This window comes from Cydia pomonella, chromosome 1, assembly GCF_033807575.1.
Source record: "Cydia pomonella isolate Wapato2018A chromosome 1, ilCydPomo1, whole genome shotgun sequence".
NCBI classification, from domain to species: Eukaryota; Metazoa; Arthropoda; class Insecta; order Lepidoptera; family Tortricidae; genus Cydia; species Cydia pomonella.
Window position 1 is genome coordinate 5,832,678 of NC_084703.1, and position 23,115 is coordinate 5,855,792.

The 23,115-nt window shown below is 36.9% G+C and overlaps 2 protein-coding genes across 11 annotated transcripts in view; one reads left to right on the forward strand and one right to left on the reverse strand.

The window, feature by feature from the left end:
• Nucleotides 1-16,204, reverse strand: part of LOC133521332 (protein phosphatase 1 regulatory subunit 12B) — a 102,479-nt gene extending 86,275 nt beyond the window's left edge. For 2 of the 8 annotated variants that reach the window (XM_061856792.1, XM_061856357.1), the window contains exon 1: nucleotides 15,386-16,189. In XM_061856792.1, the coding sequence (XP_061712776.1) occupies nucleotides 15,386-15,628 (243 nt within the window). In that variant the 5' untranslated portion in view covers nucleotides 15,629-16,189. Of the gene's footprint in view, nucleotides 1-15,385 lie in introns of all 8 variants that reach the window. The other 6 variants (XM_061856674.1, XM_061856278.1, XM_061856431.1 and 3 more) reach the window with 6 other exon arrangements.
• A 2,317-nt stretch (nucleotides 16,205-18,521) lies between these two features.
• Nucleotides 18,522-23,115, forward strand: part of LOC133521769 (disco-interacting protein 2) — a 122,400-nt gene continuing 117,806 nt past the window's right edge. For 2 of the 3 annotated variants that reach the window (XM_061856869.1, XM_061856951.1), the window contains exon 1: nucleotides 18,522-18,742. In XM_061856869.1, the coding sequence (XP_061712853.1) occupies nucleotides 18,658-18,742 (85 nt within the window). In that variant the 5' untranslated portion in view covers nucleotides 18,522-18,657. The remainder of the gene's footprint in view (nucleotides 18,743-23,115) is intronic. The other variant, XM_061857025.1, reaches the window with a different exon arrangement.

Sequence of the window (23,115 nt, forward strand, 5' to 3'; positions counted from 1 at the left end):
AAAAGGCGTTCTAAAAGTTTTAATTATTTGTCGAAAGATGGCAGTGAATTCATGTCGCTACTAAGTTTTCTTTGACAATACACCTCTATTTCAAATTCTCTTTCGCGCGATACTTTAGAGTGCAAGGTCAAAATATATCCTGGAATAAATTGTTGGTGTTTTCGTTTATAGTCTGTATCTTTAGGTATTTAAAAAAAGGTAAACAGAATCTACCCTCAAATGGCTCCTTAAGGCAGCTCAGGGTAGATGAAAGCATTACATGATCAAATAATGTAGGTTTAAAGTCAGGTCGTTCAGTGACAGATCCAGGCGGTTTTGTATTTGGTTGGTTAACCAATAAATATTAAAACTACCCGAAAATGTACAAATTGTTTGTTTACCTTTTTTTAAATACCTAAAGATACAGACTATAGATAGATATATCAATATTACGTTTTAAAAAGTACAATTAGCTAAGTAGGTACTAGTATATGCATAAAGATATTTACGTCTGGTCCGTCTTGCAGATTGGGAGGACAAATCAGTCGGCGTATTGAAGAAACAACACACAGATGCGTCTGCCGAAGATGTATCCCTAACTATTATTTTCCGATGTATCTCCTTAAACGTTTTTTTTATAGTACGCCGGTGGCAAATAAGCATACGGCCCATCTTATGGTAAGCAGTCTCCGTAGCCTATGTACGCCTGCAACTCTGGAGGAGTTATATGCGCGTTGCCGACCCTAACACTCCGCACCCTCGTTGAGCTCTGGCAACCTTACTCACCGGCAGGAACACAACACTAAGAGGAAGTCTAGTGTTCTTTGGCTGCGGTTTTTTGTAAGGTGGATGTACTTCCCCAGTTGGGCTTCTCCTCTACATCTGGAAAGACATCCGCTGTGCTGTGCTCTACCACACTAAGCGAAATGACATTCACAGTGCCCATACCTCTCTTAAGGGCTGCAGTCCTCAGTTATCTCTGGTGACGTGGCCACTCGCCGTTTCCGCTTCCCGCGATACGGCCCCGGCACCGATATTTTTAAATACAAGGCTGTTTATAACGGTACGAGTATTCTTGACGTGTTTAGCCCGACCGATTCAAAATGTCATTGCGTAATAATTAGGGCGAGTGCTTTTTTTTCAAGCCGAAGACTAAAACTAAGCGACTGTCAATGCTTGTCAAGCTTGTGGATTTATGCCGAGGCCCACCCATCGGAATCATGATTGGTCACAGTAGTTACTCACGAGGGCATGACGAGTGAGGAGCAAAAATCGCAAATATGCCGGTCGGGTGAGAGTTGGGACTGGCAAAATGAAAATGAAATTAAGTAATTCTATTTCTGTACCGTTTGTTTATACCACGTGGTATTGTCTTCAAAAATAAAATTGATTTTAGAGAAAATTTTGTTCTATTACTTGACTCGTAGGTTTAGATAACAAATAAAATCGTGAACCGCACATACCAATATTATATATCTCGATTAACTATTGGCGCCTTCATAAAATATCTGATACAGAAAGGTTGACATTAAAGGTTGACATTTGTATATATCTTGACCACTTGACAAGCTTAAAAAGCAATCTGTTAATTAAAGAAATATCAACTTTATGACAGTCATAATAGGACTTACGAGTCTTACGACAGGTACATAAACATTGTCAGCTACAAACTCTTCCTCGATTAGCCAAGTGTGAAGTTATTTACAACCATTCCAATAGATTTGCCTGTCAGAATGACATAACACAGGCAATGCGATTAATTTGCGATATCCGCGCACAAATAAGTCACGCTGTATACGTCCGTGGCATTTGATCTATCTGGCGGTTGATATAGCCAAGACTGTAATTCCATTTTTAGTAACCGAAGTACCCGAAGGGTGACAATCGAAACACTATTACATACTAAGCTTAAGCTCCGTGCCGTCTATCTTTCTGACTGTCAGGATACTTGTACAGAATACCCAACAATATCTGAATGTGAAACAATGGTAATTAACAGTTCCTAAACCTTATTGCAAAAACATAAGGTACCTGCACTGTTAGTTATAGATAGTGTCATTTATGAAGACGCGTGGCACGAATTGACATGTTATTAAAAGTTAGATTTGACAAATCAGCGCGTCATTGTGCATGGCACGAACTTTACTTAAGAATTACGAGTGTGGATAACATCAGCATTAGGAGAAAGGAATACCTACCTAATAATAAGAAGACACAAATATGAGTATAGAACTTTGAATAATAATAAAATGGTACAGGGTTTCAGTCGACTAGACATACATAAAAACTGCAGCTTTCTAGCACTAACGATCACGGAGCAACGCCTCTGACGGACAGACAGACATGGCGAAACTATAAGGGTTCCTAGTTATCAAAGCATATTTATTAACCGAATTTTGAATAAACCCATAGATTTGTAGAAAATATATTCTACTAATACTTTAGTGAAATAAGATCCTATACTCATATATTTGTACTTTTCCTGCACTAAATGTAAAAAATACAATCCCATCTTTTTGTAAGACTTGTTTGAGCCTATTTCGCCTTAAGTAGGAGCGATCTAAAAATAACCGCACATGTAATTAATTGCAAATGCTTCCTAATAGTGCATGTTGATTACTCTGTTGATAGCTAGAACCCTTAGGAATTCCAATATATAACCGGGCACTAAATGTGTGCCTATAACAAATGATTAGGCTTGACAACCTGTAACAAATGTAGCATGGACAGTGATTAACGGAAAGTAAATTAAATAAATAATTCAAAACGCACTTGGAATTACTTTTGCACGCTAGCAAGTAAAGCAGTTTTAGCTTTTGAACACTACCTCACAATGGTATAAATCAGGGGTCACCAAATGGCGGACCGCGGTCCGCGGTTAGATAATAAACTCAAGTAGAAATGGACCGCGATAGTAATTTTATTTTAAGAACTGGACCCGTGAAGAAACTAATAGGTGACCCCTGATATAAATTATATTCAAATCGCATGCGTACAGCCGGATCAGACACACTTTCGGACCAACCCTCGTATATGCCCATTGTACCCGATTGTACCCATTAATTAGCCGTATCATATTTATTTTATAATAAGAGTTCAGAGACTAGTTCTAAACATTACAAACAGTACAGATATGATGGTTGTGATACTAGCAAAGTTATCATCTGTCATGCGGCGTACTATTAATACAAATTTGTTAGAAAGCGCCCATGAGAACAGACGCTATTAGAAGGCCACCTATGGTAGCAATAAACTACACAAACGAGAATAATAAATAAATATTTGGGGGCAATCTTATACACGTACTATGGATACTAGGCGGCGATATAAATATTTAAATAGATACTTATATACCTACATACAAAATACCCATGACTCAAGCGCAAATATCCGTGTTCATCACATAAATAAATACCCTTACCAGGATTCTAACCCGGGACCATCGGCTTCATAGGCAGGGTCACTATACCCACTAGGCCAGACAAGTCGACAGTATACTAGTGCAAACTACGAGTGTACAGTAGGACTATGATGGTCGGGTTTTTATCATTTGTCACCATGCCTGTCACGTTCTAACAAGTTTGCAAGTGTGAAAGTGACGGGCTTAGTGACAAGTGATAAAAATGGAACCATGCTGCCACCGCTGACCCAGAAATATTTTAAGCAACGTAAGCTATACATTGTAACTTACCCTTAACCAAAGCGATGACCAATACAAACGAGGGAAACCTTGTTCAGTATGACCATCTTAATACATTTTTGAAATTCGGCATCACGACCCCAAAATCATCCAGTATGTAGATACCTAAGCTTACTTTCGATTGCTATAATAAAATAGGCATAGTAATAACTGGTGCAAGATATTTCTGTGGGTGCAAGTGACAGATGAAACTAACCATGCCCTTTTAGTTCCAAAGTTGGCAGGCCACCAATACCTGCGGAACACTTTAGGGGAGGAGTAATTGTGATATGTGGAACAAAAAGTATTTGGAGCTATGTACAGTCAGCTGCAGAGATAATTAAATTAATCCCGTTCATAGAAATTTGTTTGCAGGGGGGTTCGACTATTCTGCATACAAATTTTCCTTCCTGCAAAAAGAAGTTTTAATTGAGTCAAGATGAATAAATGTTTTCCAAAAAAACTGTGTACTTGGAAATACAAAGTAATATAGCGATACCTGTCGATCATCACATCATTCGCTTGACCATTTCTTGGACGCTTACTTAGTTACGCTTAGGTACAAAGAATGACTATAATGAGGATAAACACATTTTTACGCATAATACCCACGCAAAACCTTAAAGGCGATGTTGAAGTATAAATGAGATCTTGAATATCTATCAGAAATGTCAATGGTTATTGAAGAAAACATGAAATTAATAGATCAGCATAGGTCGTCAGTCAGTCAACACGAGGTCTTGGAGCTAATCCAGGTGACAGATGAGCAAACAAACCCTTTTCTCAACAATTTTCATTTAACCATAGTCAAAATACCTTTTGGCATGGTCAAACTCGCATGCATTGCGTTAATATTGCTTTGCTTCAGATTTTTTAATAAATCGTTTTAGAAAATGGTGGCCACGAAGAAAATAGCGCGACGACCAACCGCGACCACAATCACCATAGGGATCTAAGCGATGCTACCATCGTGTGGTCGCGCGATAACAAAAACTCGGTGTCCTAATAGAATGTGAATTCGCGATCGTCGCGCAATATTGAAGACCCCGGTGGGTGCTTACCCCGATCCTAGACGGCGCGAATGTCAATAAAGACTCGTAACGTTGTCTTGAAAAATGATTCGCTACCCAGCTGTATGATAGCTTATTCCCAATAATGGGAGAAAGGTGACAAAGTTTGGCATAGTAGGAAATTTTGGGAAGTTTACGCGGTACTAGAGGGGACCATAAAAAGCAGTGTAATTTAACTCTATTACAACATAAACATGACATGATTATTAGTTCCAAGTACCAAGGAGTTTTAAGAATTTATTTACAAAATATTGTTCTATATTTATTTACCAATACCTCTTCAAGAAAAGCCGTGGGTTCGAACCCTGTCTATATGCCGATGAGTTTGTCAAATTTCCTGAATGGGACCTATTTGCATCTGCAGTGTATAGTGAATGCTTGAGATTCTGTGAGGCGATGGATGCTAGGTGCTCAACTGTTCCAATTGAATTTGTCCATGTGCTATTATTGTTTTTATAATTGTTAATAGTTATAATTATTATTGCTGTAAGTTTCGTGACGCATTGGTACAACTGTAATGTCATGTAAATAAATTTTATTTACAAAATAATATTTTATATTTGTCAATTAGAATTATAGAGAAGAGCTTGCGATGCTCGCGCGGGTTCGTAACTGGTGCAAAGGTGCACCCAAAGTGGTAACGCGGCAAGTGTGATAGAAACCTTTGCACCCAGTACAGGTCGCGGTTTATTTATATTTGTATTTATGATTGTATATACCATTAATTTCACATGAATAAATTGTTCATTTTGCCAATACCCCTTCTGTAAAAAAAAGACTAATCTCAAAAAGCCCAATGACGGATGCCCTTTTACTCTTAGCATTCACATCCTTATTAAACGTTTGCAAACGATAAAAGCGCGACCATCAAAAGCCTAAGAGCAACTCAAGAAGCGCACGAGTGCGTATCGATGCGGTATAGTGTTGCAGTGCGTCATGAGTCGACCGCATATTTCTAAACAGGTGTATTTCCGATTGTGTTAAACGGAACCTTATAGTCTCAGCAAGTAAGGTCAGTTTTTAAGCCTTTTTAGTAACTCGAGTGATGTAACTGTGTTTACCCGAGAATAATGTATGTATCAGAGTACGAATTCGATTTGTAGGTCACTAATGCTGCTTTGCAGTAAAGTATCTAGTAGCGAAGAGTTATTAATAGTAAGTTTAGGAAGAATAAAATTAGTGCTTTGACTTTGGCAGCTGATGTAGATGTTGCTGTACTTCTTTTTCGTCTTCTTCTTCCTAGCGTTGTCCCGGCATAATGCCACGGCTCATGGGAGCCTGGGGTCCGCTTGACAACTAATCCCAAGATTTGGCGTAGGCACTAGCTTTTAAGAAAGCGACTTCCATCTGTCCTTCCAACCCAGAGGGTAAAACTAGGCCTTGTTGGGATTAGTCCGGTTTCCTCGCGATGTTATCCTTCACCGAAAAGCGACTGGTAAATATCAAATGATATTTCGTACATAAGTTCCGAAAAACTTATTGGTACAAGCCGAGGTTTGAACCCGCGAACTCCGGATTGCAAGTCGCATGCTCTTACCGCTAGGCCACCAGCGATCATACATGTTGCTGTACAGCCTCGTTTAACATGCGGTAATTCTGTTTGTCAAAGTGACGTTTAACAGTTCAGTTACCACAAAACATACGTGCTCAATAGCGTCATCTAGTTCAGCAGTATCCCCTAATGTTTTCTTACATTACAAATGAATGAATACGACTAAAGTTAGTTAGTGGTCACGATTTTGATCAATTAAGGTAATTTATTTTCAAACGTTGTTTAAGGTAATTTATTTTCAATCAGTTTTGATATTCGCTCCGTGCACACATTGGATAGTTTTTATCACGAAAATCATAAGCGGGTGAAAGGGGTGGAAATAGGATATAGAAGTATTGATTCTACGCAAACGAAGTCGCGGGCAGCAACTAGCATCTCAAATCAAATGGAACTCCACGTCTGGCAACTAGTAGGTTTATTCAGATGAACAGATGGGATCGTGCGGCCTACTCCCGTTTTATATGCAGGGAAATTAGAATTACATCCATGTCCAAACGAACCATCGTACATACTGTTAACTGACACTACAAGAACCAAGAAATTAGAAGGAAACAAAAGATATGGCGCGCCGCGCGAAACTTGCGATGGTAAATATAGGGGGTTATTACTTTTAATCTCTATTACTATGAATATATACTTTTGATTTAAATTTTGCTTGTCTGCTCTATCACTAGTTATATAGGTGACAATTATAATTAATAATAAAGGATATAGAATGGCAAATAAATGAAAATTAGATATGTTTTGGTGATTTCTTTCTATCGACCCAACTTTAACCTTATAAGGTTGTGGTTAACAGTGTTGGCCGAACGTTAATTGCAATTAACCATTAACCAGTCTAAATATAAGTGAACCGTAGACCGTAGCGGACGGTTACAGTTTACGGTTCAATTTATAATGGTTAGTAGCCAATAATGGTTAATTGCATCAACGTTTCGGCCAACACTGGTGGTTAATCTGCCTTGCAATTACATCTAGTTTCTGTGAGTTTTTTTCCTGGTATTTGCCCTTAGTTAATACGTGTTAAATTCAATATAAAAACTCTAATTTTCAGTTAATGGAATGTATGGATAATAAACATAATGTATAAACATTTAATGCCATTGAATTACCAACACAATAAAAAAATATTCTTTGTCGTCCTTTTCAAACTTATTATATTGTAAACAGACGACATCATCGCTAGAGTTGTATCACTCCTCTGCCTCATGGATCGCATTAATTACATCTATTAAGATTCGTTACTTCAGGGGTTATTCGGACCATAATCAACACAAACAAGAATAACTGAATGTACCTAAACCTTATTTTAAAGGCATAAGGGCTACCGATAGTCAGTGTTGTTAGCACCGAGTGTGTGTGAAACCGAAGAACAAATGTTCTATGATTACATATGGTCGTTAGGAATATAGAGACCAAGTTATACTGGAGATTCCGAAGTCAAGACTGAAAAACGCTTTCTTAACGTCGTAGCAGGGCACTGACTGACTGATTAGTCGAAGAAACCTCGAGAATTATGGCGGCTTTTGACCTTCTCGTTTAACCTAACCTAATGTGATACTTACTTTCACAAATAGTTCAATATATTGTCATTATTTTGAAAAAAGTTTGTGTTTCGTATTTATAATGTTAAGCCACCACGTCAAAACGGGTTAGTTCATAATCTAAGCTAACGTTACATCGACTTAAATAGAACAAAGTGAGGGAGTTTCATTATAAACGACTTATTAACACGGGATTGAAATATCAAAAACGTTAGTTAGCATGGTCCAACTCAATACATAAAATAAAAACACATATATATTTTTTTAAACACGCAGGCAGTGCCTGGGCGGTCGTAGCATAAGCGAAAAGCAGAAAGTAAATAAATATTATAGGACATTAATACGGAGATTGTCCCACAGTAAGCTCAAAAAGGCTTGTGCGGTGGGTGGGTCAAGGAAATCCGAAAATTTTCCGGTGTTTTAACATGACGAAAATGGGGAAGCAATGTTTTTTTTCAGGCGGGCTTGACACAATACCAGAAGCGAAGTGTTTGAACTAAATACAGGTAAAAATATTTGTTGGTTATTGGTAAAATACACCAAAGGTTATGAGAGTTGTTTCTTTTCGAATACAACGTATGCCGCGCAGATTATCAGCCCACGGTTATCCGTCTTTTACAATTACGCACGTAATACGCCAGTCACACTACGAAATACTTGCCTTTTTCAAACCAGTAACGCTATCGACAATTGACCCAAAACCTTGTCCAATCGCATAGTCAAAGAGATTTCCTTTTGGCTAATATCTCGCCGGCAGCAAAGGTTATCCGAGAGCATTCCTCACTTTCAAAAGGTCGTATGCCCAGTACACAGTCCTAAGTTTTTCCGCCGTTTAAAATTAGGTGGGTAGTACGGCAGACGGTCAGGCTAAATCCGTACTGTGACGTCGCGACAATCTAGCTATTCCCGCGTCACGGCGGTGCCGCATTCTGATTCGGTGCGGAAGCGAAACGCACAGATGTTACCTAAATGCTAAGTCTTCGTGTACCGTTGACACTTAGCTGACCATTCCTAAACCTTATAGCGATAGTACAAAGTCCGTGGTTAGTTATATTGACGATATTGGTACTGATAACAATACACTTTTCGTGTTAAGTTACATAAAGCGGAATGTGATAAGTTTTTTGTAGAGATGAAACAAAATTGACATATTTTATTGCCAATATTTCACGAGGTATTTGAGCAAGACAGGCAGACAGACCATTCCTTTTAAATAAATATTGCTATTTTTCCTGGCGCATAAATCTTTTTCGCCTCGCTAGATTTGTTTGCCACGTTTCCCCGTCATGCGTATTGGCCGTACTCTAGGCGGCTACAACTAGTAGTACTACTACAACTAAATAGTAATACGCCCCAATCGGAGACTTCGTGACACATACATACATTCTGATGATTTTGATCTGTCTAGCTCCTTAAAACTACGAATGGCGGCCATAGAAAAAGTCAAAAATCTTTAAATCGTAGGAGCTGAGACTTGACTATTTATACATTTTACATAAAATCGTGCCTGTGATGGGGCCTAAAGGTACAAGTTGGAACCCAACAACAGGCGACGGCAGCGAGAAACGACTGGTTTCTATGGATTTCTATGAAGCGCCATTCGTAGTCAGCGACATGAAGTTAGTGACGTGTCGACAAGCGGCAGAAAACACTTATCGCCCGACCGCAGATCAGTATTGCATCTCTCAATGTCACTCGGAATCAACTCGAATGCCGTTCAGCAATCGGGTTTGAAATTTGAAATCGCAACATAGGTAAATGACGCCACGATGTTAACGCGACGATACGTCGTCTGCGGTCGGGTTCAAACTTGTAATTTAAAGGTAACTTTTCTGGTGGTCACCGGGACTTGAGGAGTTAACCTCTAGGCTAATCACCCCACATGCTACATACATGGTCTGCCTTCACCGTTATTATAAAATGTCTTTTGTCGATGAAGGGATTGGTTTCTGCCAAAAAACGTTGCGTTATTAATGCGAATAGGCAACATTATTGAATGTCTGCTTATGTTGGACTTGCACCTTTCCATCACAACCCTATTTCACCTCAGTTCTAATGAGTTTCATACATACAAATGTACGCAGGGGTGCTAAGCTAATAGTTTGGCTGACTGTACAAGTACAAAATAACGTTCATAATTTTATACGGTGTTTTAAAATCTCTGCCTAGACATATGCAAGACCAGCCAGATAATAAATAAACAGGTACATTTAATCAAACTTCATCCGTTTAAACCGATTATTCGAGCAAGAAGCAAGAATAACTGAAACTAATCACAACTTAGGCTTTATAGTGGTAAAAACGCCAGGAAGTGCGACCAACAAAAAACGCCTCTACGGCTTAACGCACAAGGTTCTAGTTTTTAAATAGGAAAATAGTACGCTTCTCCATACAAACGTAATCTTCACTAGTGATGATTAGACGTCAGAAAGTATACAAAATTGGAAAAACTTCGGAAGCTATCAGGGTTGCCAGATATTTGGATACAAAACTTGTATAATCAGACTGGTTATTGTACCTATTATGAATGGGTAGTTATTCTATATAATTGGATACGAAACACAGGGTACACACAATGTTTATTTCTGAACGAAACTATTTGAATAAGGCAGTTTTTGCACTGTTTTTCTTATTTCACTTTAATTGTACTGTGTTTAGGCGCCACTCCTAGAGTAAACAATATAGGTTAGTTTGTAGTTTGCGTATTTTACTAGTCATTTTATACAAATGTATGATGAATTCTGCTATGAAATACTGTGAATTACAATAGGAGACTCAGCATATGACTAAAAAAGCTCTAATATAAAAATAGACCTTACATTAAAACAAAAAACCTCTATGAAAAAACTATTACACGAGACCAATTTTTCTCATCGCTCGCACAAAGGAATACAACTAGACTACCTAAAGTAGTGAGGTGAAAGCCACTCACAAATATAAAAAAAAACTTATAATACATATGTATTATTGGCCGGTACAATATATATGTACCATTGATCAATACGTAATATAATTAGTTTAAGATTTTGATCGCGTCTTTATATACGCAGCTGGATTGTGAAAAATTATACTTTACAAAAGTCACATAAATAAAATAGGTTAAATTGTTTATTTGTATGACCTTTTTTATTAGAACGTTACATTAGCACGAGCATTTAGTTCTCCGACAAGTGTACTTCAGCTAAATACCCTTCAAACTTAGGGTACTTTTCAGTGACACGAAAAACCAAAATTTGTACCGTCAAAATAAAATTTAGTCTGCAGGTTTATTCCTTGATAACGACAGGATAGAGTCCGTCTCTTACTATCAAGCAATGTCAGAAAGTGACATATGCTTATCGTGAAGATAAATGTCCACTATTGTGAAAAAGCTGTCGTTCATTATAATATCTCATTTACTGTGACCTCAGCAAGACAAGGTTGTAATCTGCTGGGGTAATCTACGACTGGGGTCTCCAAAGTTTTTAACTGAAGGGCCAAATTAAACGGCCTCTTGGCCTAGTAGGAAGTGACCCTAATCAGAGATTATATAATAGTTCTTACGACCCTAATTACAAAGCTGGAGGTCGCAGGTTCAAATCCTGGTAAAGCCTTTTATTTGTGTGTTTATCACGAACATTTGTTCTTGACTTGTGGATGTTTTCTATGTATTTATCTATTTATGCTTATATATCGTTGCCTAGTACCCATAGTACAAGGTTTACTTAGTTTGGGGCTGGGTCAATCTGTGTAAGATTATCCCCAAATATTTATTTATTTTAAATTCAGGGTACGGTTTCCATTTCGCGGGCTGAATTGCATAATAATATAATTCCAACAATTTCCTGAGGATGCCTCGTAGAGAGACGAAACACGTGTCAAATTTTATACTTTTGGTGGTTGTTTGTTATTTATTTGCGTATTTATTTTTGCGGTGGGAGAGTGGGAACATGTGGTGGTAGCCTAGCGGTAAGAGCGTGCGACTTGCAATCCGGACGTCGCGGGTTCAAACCCTGGCTCGTACCAATGAGTTTTTCGGAACTTATGTACGAAATATCATTTAATATTTACCAGTCGCTTTTATCCTCTAGTTTATCCTCTGGGTTGGAAGGTCAGATGGCAGTCGCTTTCGTAAAAACTAGTGCCTACGCCAATTCTTGGGATTAGTTGTCAAGACCCCAGGCTCCTATAAGCCGTGGCAAAATGCCGGGACAACGCGAGGAAGAAGAAGAGAGAGGGAACATTAATTACATGTAAAAATACGCAAGTATGACCGGTTGGCACTGATTGACTAGCACGTTATCTTTTCAAGGTAATATTTCAACAATTTGGCTTTTTTCGCGGAATGGATTGGCACGCCCAGGGCCTTTGGTTTGGGGTCCACTTCCTTAGGAGTCATTGTATAATTACTATTATTTATTTAGCCTATTTATTCCGTTCTTAAGAACATTAGATTACACATTAGAACATTAGTTTAATACTTCTAAGGATTTCCACTGTCTTGGGTAAGTCTTCTCTAGTTAGGTTCCACTATCAATTTTAGTTCATCTTCCCACCTTGTTAGCTGATATCCTCTTTTTGAGTTGTCTTTTGGGTAACAATCTAATAACTTACTGTACAATTTTGTCGTCTCATCATGCATCATATGCCTGGTCTATCTCCACTTCTGTTGGCCAATGCGTTTAAAGATGTTGATAACTTGGGTAATTTGTCTTAGGTCCGAGTTTCTAATTCTATACTGTATTTATACCCAGTCATACTCCTCTCCATAGTATATATATCATTAATGTATCATTAAAGTGACCATATATTTTATCTTAGTTGACTGTGTGACCGATTAATCATATTAATAGTGATGTATTGTATACAGCATGATGTAAATAAAGCATTTGGGTCACATTATTCACAGTAAGGAAACCAGTGAGTCATATTTACCTATAATTTGCGGTGTTTGGTTTCAAACAATAATTATTGGACTGTGCAATGTGATTCCCAGTTCATGGATTCAAAATTACAGGAGTAACTTAACTAAAGCACTGTATGGCATTTACAGTTTATAGTGACACTCCTCACTTTGTTCTATTCTAGTTGATGTAAAGTTGGCTTAGACATACTCTATAGTCAGTTTTTTTTTAAACTATAAAGTACTCACCTACCTTATAGTAAAAAAATTATAGCTTAGTTTAGGGGTCATTGTTTAATCTATGTATTATGTTTATTTTATATTATATCTTAAAATAATGTTAACACAAAAGCATGTGATACAGTTGTTCAGCCAATGATTTGTGGTGTTATTCATAAATGTCTGTTAACTCTAATAAGCCATTTATTACCACTGTTGCTAAAGTACACAACAATCTATTTAACTCTTTGGCTACTTGTGAATTGCATAATGGGGGTAAGTTAAGCGATTCCAGTGCATAAGGTGGTAAAAATTCTAGAACTAACGGATAGTGTTCCTCACATTTCATACAAGTTATATGGCTCAAAATGAAACTTTAATTTATGATTTCTCCTTAAACATTAACATAAGTTATCCTTAAAAGGTAGACATTCAAGATTGTGGACTTTTATGTAGACCCATGACAGGGAGACAACCCCACTATACATTGTGTTGTCATAGCTCAAACGGATTAGGCAGAGCGTTTTCGACTAAAGCTCTTAGCCAGCGTGATTTTTTCCGATATCATCATTATATTACAGAACAACATACAGAATTAAACCATCTAATTAAGAAGATTTTTTATGTTACACTTAATTATGACCCCAATAATGAGATGGGAGGATGATTTCCCAACAAAGTGAATAAGAACCATTTGGAACAGAGAAGAATGGAAATGGAAACCCTAACAACCTAACTAGTGACAACTAAAAACAGTGACAATGTAACATAACAGAATAAACGAGTCAGTTAATAAAGGCTAATTGAATTGAATTGAATTATTGCACTGTAAATAATTTTAGAAAATTTACCAAGCAGCTATATACTGCCAACCTCACAAGACATAACAAAATAAAACAAAATCCCCTGCCATGTCTGTCTGTGTTCGCAAAAAACTCAAAAACTACTGAACGGATTTTAATATGGTTTTCACCTATCAATACAGCGATTCTTAAGGATGGTTTAGGTGTTTCATTTATTTAGATTTTGTGTTACTACCCATGCAAAGCTGGGCGGGTTGCTAGTTAGACTATAGTTCATCACAAAAGCATTGATAATCAAGTTTATTAATATGGAAACTCCCCGACTTGTTCAATAAATTTTGCCCCCAAATATCTATGTCTGCTGATAACCAACCAACATACTTATTTAATTTAATTGATTTAATCATTACCAAGCTTGTTTCATAGAAAAGGTTAAGAAAATATTAGGTTATAATACATTATTTGCTATGTTCTTGAAGGTAGTTTAATAAATTATTAATGAAAGGCTAAACCCCAAAATATAAAGAATTAATAATGGTTAGATATTTTTTAGGGGAATGGTCTAGTAAAACTGGTTAAGTAACAAAGTCACCTTTCTTTTTCTATGCATTCCTGTGAAATGCAACAAAACTAACAAAAAAAAATGGAGGGTAGTTTCAAATTACTTGAGTAGTTGGAATTAGCACTGTTTTTTAAATGATAACATACATATATTACAAAACTAGTTATATTGGATTTATAATTCAAAACTGAGTTGAATAATAACTAAACTTGCAATTAATGTTTTCTAAACAAAAGTTAAGATATTTTGATATTTCAACGTAAGTATCCATCTGGCTCTTTTGTAATGAAAAATTACTTGTTGACTGTTAGTTTTTATTGCTAATAATAGTTGGAAATTATTGTATTAGCCAAAAATTCAATTTAACCCTTTAATGGTCAGATGAGTATGATAAAGTACGGAAAATAGAAACCCCGTCATTTTGAAATCAAGTTTTAAATCATTGTTATATGGGCCGTTTTTGCCATATAAAATCGCAGCATTCCTGATAAAGGGTTAAATAAGTTAAAACCTTGGCACAATTACATACATATGAATGAGGTTTAACATCTTGTCTGTGTATGATAAGGATGCCGACCAAATATATTGTCTACTTTTTGTTTTTTTTTTTCATTTATTTGGTGCATTGGCAACACTAACTTGAAATCTATGGCATTTTAAAAGATAAGAAAATATAGATATACTCTATGAGGGCATCTATTTTCATTCATCTTAATTACAGATATTGTTGTTCATAGCCATAAGGTTTTTGGTATAATTTGAATAAATTGGAAAAGGATTGGCAACATAACATTTAAACAATTATTGCTGTCTTTTCTATGACTAAAACTGAGATATTATCATCCTGCATGAAAGGTCCTGTTGCTTTGTAAATAGTCCCAAAAAATTAAATTCATCACTGATATTTCGTATGTGGTTGAAGTAACAATAAACCTCGCCATTCACGCAAACGTATACGTTGATGAAAATTTGAATTCCAGGTTGAAACTTCCTACCTGTCAAACTACGTATTTCTCGACAACCGTCAAAGAACGGTATTTAGAAACGACATAGACCAGGAAGGGTTGAGATGTGTGTTGGAGCACTAAAACTGACCTGGTGCAGAGCTGTCAGCCCGTCCACGTTCGCAGTGTTGATGTCGGCTCCCGCTTTTAGAAGACGCTGCACCTCGTCCTTGTCACCCGCCGTGCACGCCGCCAGGAACACGATCCCAGAGGAAAACTGGATCCTCGACGCCAGCTTAGGAGTCGGGCTCTGTTTATTGGTGTCGGATTCCTCCCATCGCCGCAGCTGCTCCGCGCGCTTGAACAACGCAGACGACGAACGCGTATCCGTCATTTTCAACTCTCTCGAAACACTTTCCACTCAATATGGTCCCAGAGAACACTTTTCACGACGCATAGATTATGTTTTTATTACATACAGTACACAAATGCCGAGTCCATAACTTAATTGCCAAAAAAGGAAACATGAAAGAAGAAACGTCCCTGCGAGAATGAAACTAAGACTCCTTTCATGCGATCATTGTTCATAACACTTGTTGAATTACACATGTAACACTTAAGAATAATGATTTTATATACATGACATAACCAATGAGCTACACTTTAGCGTGGCAGCCATTACGAAAATAATTTTACAGCCAACTAAACTACCGAAATGTAAAAAGTAAAAAACTATCAAGTGTGAATGACGGGAAGAAGAAAACACCCAGCGCCACCTAGCTACAAACTTATTTGAACATTGTTGCCATGTACAATACATGGCAATGTAGTCTATAAGTATTACCTTGTTTATGGTAAATAGATTAGACAATGAGAACAGACTAATGTTAAGTATTTTTACACTCATGTTCAATATTAAGGCAGGGCCATGGTTAAATAAAATACACAAATATTTAATTACAACAGACATAGGTGACCATGACTACGGCTCTAGCCTTGTGGGTAGTGAACTAGTGAACCTGCCTATGAAGCCGAATGTCCCGGGTTTTTATTCCGGTAAGGGCATTTATTTGTGTGATGAACACGAATATTTGTTCCTCAGTCATGGGCGTTTTCTATGTATTTAATAATATCGTTGTCTAAGTACTCACAACACAAGCCTTAATGAACTTACTACGGGACTTAGTCAATTTGTGTAATAATGTCCTATAATATTCATATTTGTAGGTCATTTATTTACTCAGAAAAAATGTTGTACATGAGAGACTTGTTTATGTAGCCTTAACAATTTGATTATTAAAAAAAAATATCTTGGCCTTGTGTAGTAAGTTTGTCACAAAGCTGGAAATTCTTGCGCTATTCAAAATAAGTTTTAAAGCTGTGAGTTTTGTAACCATCGGCCGTTCCATCTCTCTGGGCTTCCAGCTTTTTCTTAAGTGTTCTTACCACACAAGGACTGCTCTGAGGGCCTACCGCGAACCACGTTCGACGTGTTGCCTCTCTGTCGCACTTGTAAATTCGTGCGTAAGTGTGATAGGGAGGCAACACGTCGAACGTGGTTCGCGGTAGGCCCTCTGCACTCATAGTATTTTATAAACCAACTATAAAGAGATACCATCATAGGGAAAACAGCTTCACACGAACAGTTTTTTTTAATGCTTTTTCCTCTTGAGAGTTTTGGCAGGAGAGATTTTGCCAATGACAACGTTTCAAGACGTACCACGCTCGATAAGCATATTCGGTGTATGATAAATTTTGGTTTGCTAAAAGGATTTATGGTATAAAGGTACCTAAAACAAAAAACATTTATTGTTATGGACATCACAGACAACACAGGACACAGGAAAGAGCGGGAAAGGTAACAGTTATGACAATTAGAAAGCATACCAACATAAGGAAAGATAAGAAATGGACAATAGATATAAGATAAGATGATTTTACTAGAAAATGTAGAGCTCTTATTAAAGTTTCATATTATTTTCTTGTATGTGTTTAAGAAGAATTCCAGTGATAGGAGGATCCATGAACATCAACACTTATTCGTAGTATTATTTATCTTCCAGGAGACTACAACGTCAACGTCATGTAATACAATATGAGAGTTACATGATGACTTCCTTTTCTAGAATGATTCAAAATACTGCTCTCCGTTGAGCAGAATTTAAGATGCACAAAGTAAAATTTCTGACAAACTATGGTATTTACACATGTTCTTAAAATTTGCCATATAACGGACAAATCTTCTGATTGCGTTGAATTTGGTGTTAGTTTTTTTTTTTGTACCTAGCTTGAAGGGTCAGCGTAGGTACTTTAAAAACTTCATATTGCTTAATCATTTTTCGATCATCTTAAATATGTAACACCAGTAAGGGTGGATCCAGCTTTATGAATAGGTCAGGGGGGTATGCCTGAATAAATCTAGGTGGCTTGCGCCTATTGTATGGTTTAGGTTACTATAAAGGACTGGGCTTCTTTAGCTTCCAATTGGAAAGAAAGAAATGTGAGTATCTGTATTGTAAACATGATTAAAAATGAATTGAATATTTTCCTATACTATACACAAAGCACTTAATTATTTTTTATATTATTAGCTGACATGCTATAAAAAAGGGCTCCTTAAAATTAACAACCTTATATTATATCATTTCGATTGGCCATTTGAACATAAATTAATTACCTGCCCATAGTAAATTACTAACTCGAATTAATAATAATAATAAAAATTTAGCCTATATACGTCCCACTGCTGGGCACAGGCCTCCTCTCATGCGCGAGAGGGCTCGGGCTATAGTCCCCACGCTAGCCCAATGCGGATTGGGAACTTCACATACACCTTTGAATTTCTTCGCAGATGTATGTATGATACTAACTCGAATTGCTTTCAAAATATTAAAGTACAACTTATATTAAAGTATAACGAGGCAACGATTTTAATGGGAAGCTTATATTATAAAATCATTTTAATTTATAATGTTTAATAATAACCAATTATATTGTTTGCAAACCATTTTTTGAACAACAATTTTATGTTATTCATTCTTCGTGTAAAGCTGCTTTAAATCGTATATCAAAACCATAGACAGTGTCAAATATTAATGATTTAAAAAAAGTGTGCGATAAAATGAACGTTAAAAACCGCAACAATATTATAAAAAAATACGCTTCCAATAACCAATATTTACCATAATTATTTGAATCGAAAAGATAAAATGTAAACCAATATGATTTTCCTCAAAGAGAACAAACCTCTTTTGCCCGGTGCAGACGCCCTCTAGTGTTCTAATGGGAGACTAACAGTTCTATACTATGGTACACTCGGAGTCACAAATTGTTCGAAATTCAAGATGGCCATGTGTCACGATGGTCTCTTGAAGTGTTCTCGCTAAGTTTATTTGTTTTGTGTGAAAACAGTGTTTTACCACGATGGCTGACTTAAGTGTTGATATATCAAAGTTGCCGGACGAGATAAGAGACAAATTAGCTGAATTGGACTTAGAGTTATCCGAAGGTAAGAGTGCAGTAACTTGCGGATCACCATAGATCGATAATTTGTTAACTTAAGTTTATTTTGTTACCATTATTATTGTCTGGCTGTTTTTTTTTCTGCATAAGGACTATTGTGTCCGTTGGGGCATAAAATATTTGTTGATGGCACATAACAGGTTTATCTAGTATTGACGCAATCGGTGACAGCTGACGATGTTTTTAACGAGCGCGAGAGTAGCGTCTTGTGTTTTCTTAGTTCTTCGGGTACTGATAATGGTATCGGGGCTACAGCTCACGCTCGAGTTGTTACGCGCTTTGTCACACATCGGCTGTCAAGGAATGCAATTGTACGCACGATGGCACCCCGGCCGCAGGGAAATATTTCGAACGATCGTAGAAACTTTGCAGCAAACTTACGTACCGCGAAGATTTGACCCTAGCAGCTCTTGGGTGCTTCTATGTCCACAACGTATATAAGTGTAGTTTTGCATGTGTTTTCCTTATTAACTGGTGTGAGTGACTTGTTGACCACAAATAAAATACCCCTCGCGCTCGCACAATGCAGTATTACTCATACTCTTTGTACATATTCACATCATACTCGAATCCAATTTAGGCGTCTGTGTTTTGAATGAGGTACAAAGTGCTTACAATTGGCGTTTACATATTCGATTTTACAGTTAGAGATACATTGTTGTTAGAAATTCTTTATCAATTGATAAGAATTTTCTTGGAAACTATTGATTCATAACTAGATATTTACCACTGTAGTACAGTTTTCTTATCCAATGTTGTTGATAGGCATCTAGTTAAGTGCTATTTGATACCTAATTGAACTGTCAATTGAAAAGTCAACACACTCTTAAAGTAAATCATCTATCAGGGGACAATACATGACTAGGTACATAGATAAATATAAATGCTATGTAAAGTACACATAAACATGGTTAGCCCAATGTCCATTAGAATGTACATGTACACATTGTCAGTCAAATTAGAACCTTTCAAAAACCAAATAAATTAGCATGTCTTTTGTTCTACTTGTTGTTTTCCCAAAGAAATTAAAGTCATCCCTATTTCTTATTTAACAAGGTTCAAATTAAAAACAGTAATATTATGTATGGTGGGCCTTACAATGTGAATATGAATGTCTGTTATGTAATAAAAACAATAACATTACTGACCCTGACTAGGGGATTTACTGATAAAATTGCAAGTAACAAGCCAGATACTGAAATTAAATACAGGTTAAGTAGAATGAAAATATGACTATTTTTTGTCACCTGATGAAGACACCACAATATGGTATACAGTAATTGGCCGTACAATATTCAAACACAGAGTATCTATTTGTGACTTGAGTATTAAGGTCTGAGATAAATGTGACATGCCTTTTGTATTATATGGCCACTCAATATACCTATGTCTTACATACAATCTAGCACAACTGTGACATGCAACTCTTTCTTGCGTGGGATATGTTACCTACCTATCTCTTTCTGTCCAATACTGTGAGAGATTGATGGGATATGGTTATTATAAGTATGACACTAAAACTTGATCTTCAAGTTTTTATGGCCACTACAATAGATCAATACCTAGTCGATGTGGCACTCAAAAGGCCCCCTAGCGCTACAATAATAATAATACCCAAGTAGTAAAGATAATAATTTATATTGAAAAGTGTGTTTCTTGAATGGCAAACCTCAGGTACCTTTTGGGAAACGTATCTATCCTCGTAAGGCCTAAGGTCCTACCAATAGGACTTATTCAGTTCGATGAAATTTAAATCATATTCAATTGGAACAGAGTTGCATTGGCTTTGTTTCATTCAATTTTCAAACAAAATAAAATCAACTGTATTCCCTGCACTATAGGTTCAAATTCTAGTGGCAAATTTAGGATTTTTCATTTCTATGGCTGGGCCTTAGGAGCGTATCACGAAAATGTATTATCTTAAAAAAATCCACCTGCCACCCTAATCAGTGTCAAAGACCCTATAATTTAACCCATATACATATGCCCGCCATTGAGTCTTTTCGATCTACCGTTAAACTCCCGCACCTACTCGCGTTGAGGACATAAACTAGACCTAGGCATACCCAGAGTTAGGTACGCGTAATACTAATGTTATGGTAGATGACCACAGGAGTGTTAAAATGTGGAGTTACATAGTAAGATCAAGAGCACACCCAAAGTGTTTTTAAAAATATTGATATATTTAAATTTATAGATTAAACCACAAGGGTGCAACCATAAATAGCCAGAAAAAGGCTAGCTAAAACGAAACTATAACGTTATGCCAAGCCGATTTTACACCCACTCATTCTCATTTGTCGGGTTTCAGCCCTTTGTCGCTCAGTACTGGGGCGGAGACGTGAGAAGATGTCACTTTTTTTCCACAGATCGACCGAGCCCCAAACTAAGCAAAGCTTATACTACATACTTATATACATAGAAATCATGACTCAGGAACAAATATCTGTGTTCATCACACAAATAAATGCCCTCACTGGGATTCGAACCCCGGACCATCAACTTCTTAGGCAGGGTCACTATACCTACTTGGCCAGACCGGTCGTCAAACATTGGTTGTAATACTTGTAATCCAGCGAAGCGGAGAAGAGATGTGGTGTTGGTTAATTCCCGCACGTCTTGCACTCATTGAAAAGGCAGCCTTATGAATGTGTGCGTGTCGCGCTGTAACACTAAGGGGGCGTCCATTACGTGAAGGTTATTGAGGATTTTTTGACCCCTCCCCCTTCCCGTGGTGAGATGTCGTGAGATTTGTCTCGACCCCTTCCCTTTAAAGTTTAAAGTTTTCAGATTATGTTCAGTTTAACACAATTTGCAAATGTAAATACTAGTATCTGCGATCGTTTACATATTTTAGTCTAGAAACTTACTTATGATGGTCGTCTAGGCATCGTATTACTTTAAACTAATCTGATTCTCACAACGACCGGAATTTTGCACGTTATTACACGAATTGACAAAGTCCCACAGTAATAAGCTTAATAAGGTGATGAGTGTACTTAGACAACGATATACTTAATTATACTTAATAAATATTTATAAATACTTAAATACGTAATATTAGCAGGGATTTAGTCAAGTCTTTATTTTTACGTTTTTTCTTGTTAAATAAGATGTAAAACAATGGATTGCAATTTTAATTTGTTTTATGTCTTAATCCGCTGCCATGCCTGCGCTATGCGAATATTTCCCCCAGCAACGCTATGCGTACTATGTATGTGTTGACTGATGGACCGTGATGTTTCGTGATGTTGATAATTATAAAATGCCTTGCGAATTATCAAATAATTACTCTTTATAAATACTAATGGGGCGTGGTACGATCTACTAACAATAAGCTATTGTAAAAATGGGTCTTTAGTCCGTTAGGAACAGAGTTCATTTTCAAACGAAAGGCAGTACGCTATTCCAGGCATTTTAATATGAAATGACTTAAAATAGTGCAACTGATGAGAGCACGAAAGTTATTTATGTTAATTCGGTCGAATGTACGCTATTCCTAAATAAGCCTGAACAGCATTTAGGTATACACAGAACAGCATACAAAGTTAGAGTTGAATATGGAGCTTTTCTCCTAAATTACATACAAATGTCCTATAATTATTGATCTGTCAAATCTGGCCTACCCTCGCGTCTGTGTATTTAATAAGGATCAAGACCGAATTATTAGTCACACACACACGAAAGATGCTTGTGTTGTAGTAGCCTATTTTTTTCTTAAAATATGTATGGTCTCAATAAGAACTCATTAGGCACAGTTACATCGTTGTTGGACTAATAATATTAATCTAATACCATTCGTGAAAAGGGTCCTAGGTTGTTTCTATGAAGTTCATGTCTATATAGTTAATTGCTACACACAGTAGCTGTAAAGAAGTTTGAGATCGTAAGACATTTGTTTCGTAATATTTAATTTTATGCCTACATCAAAATATATCTTCCTATTTTTCATCAAAACTTCATGCCCCCTGATTCATCTCTTAACCCTTTGAATGGTACGCCTACCGTGCGCGGCGCGTTATCGTGAATCTTGTTTGAATGATATTTAGATACCACGGTAACATTTCACTCACTTGAATTATTTTGGCGACATGTTTCCTTCTTCAGGCTTGGGTGCTCTCGACGGTTGCACTCTGTGCACTCTTGTTGGACTGTAGCCGCGTGCGACATTTGACGTGTTTGGCGGACAAAGGGGTTAAAGAGTGAGATGGGAATTTGAAGTTTGTAGATAAGGTGATTTGATGCAGGTGGCCTCGCGGGAAAACGCGAATCTAAGATCAAATCACCAACAAAACTCACGCACTAACCGTACTAGTACACAAACATCTTTACTAGCCAACGTTTCAAAACAGTTATTTA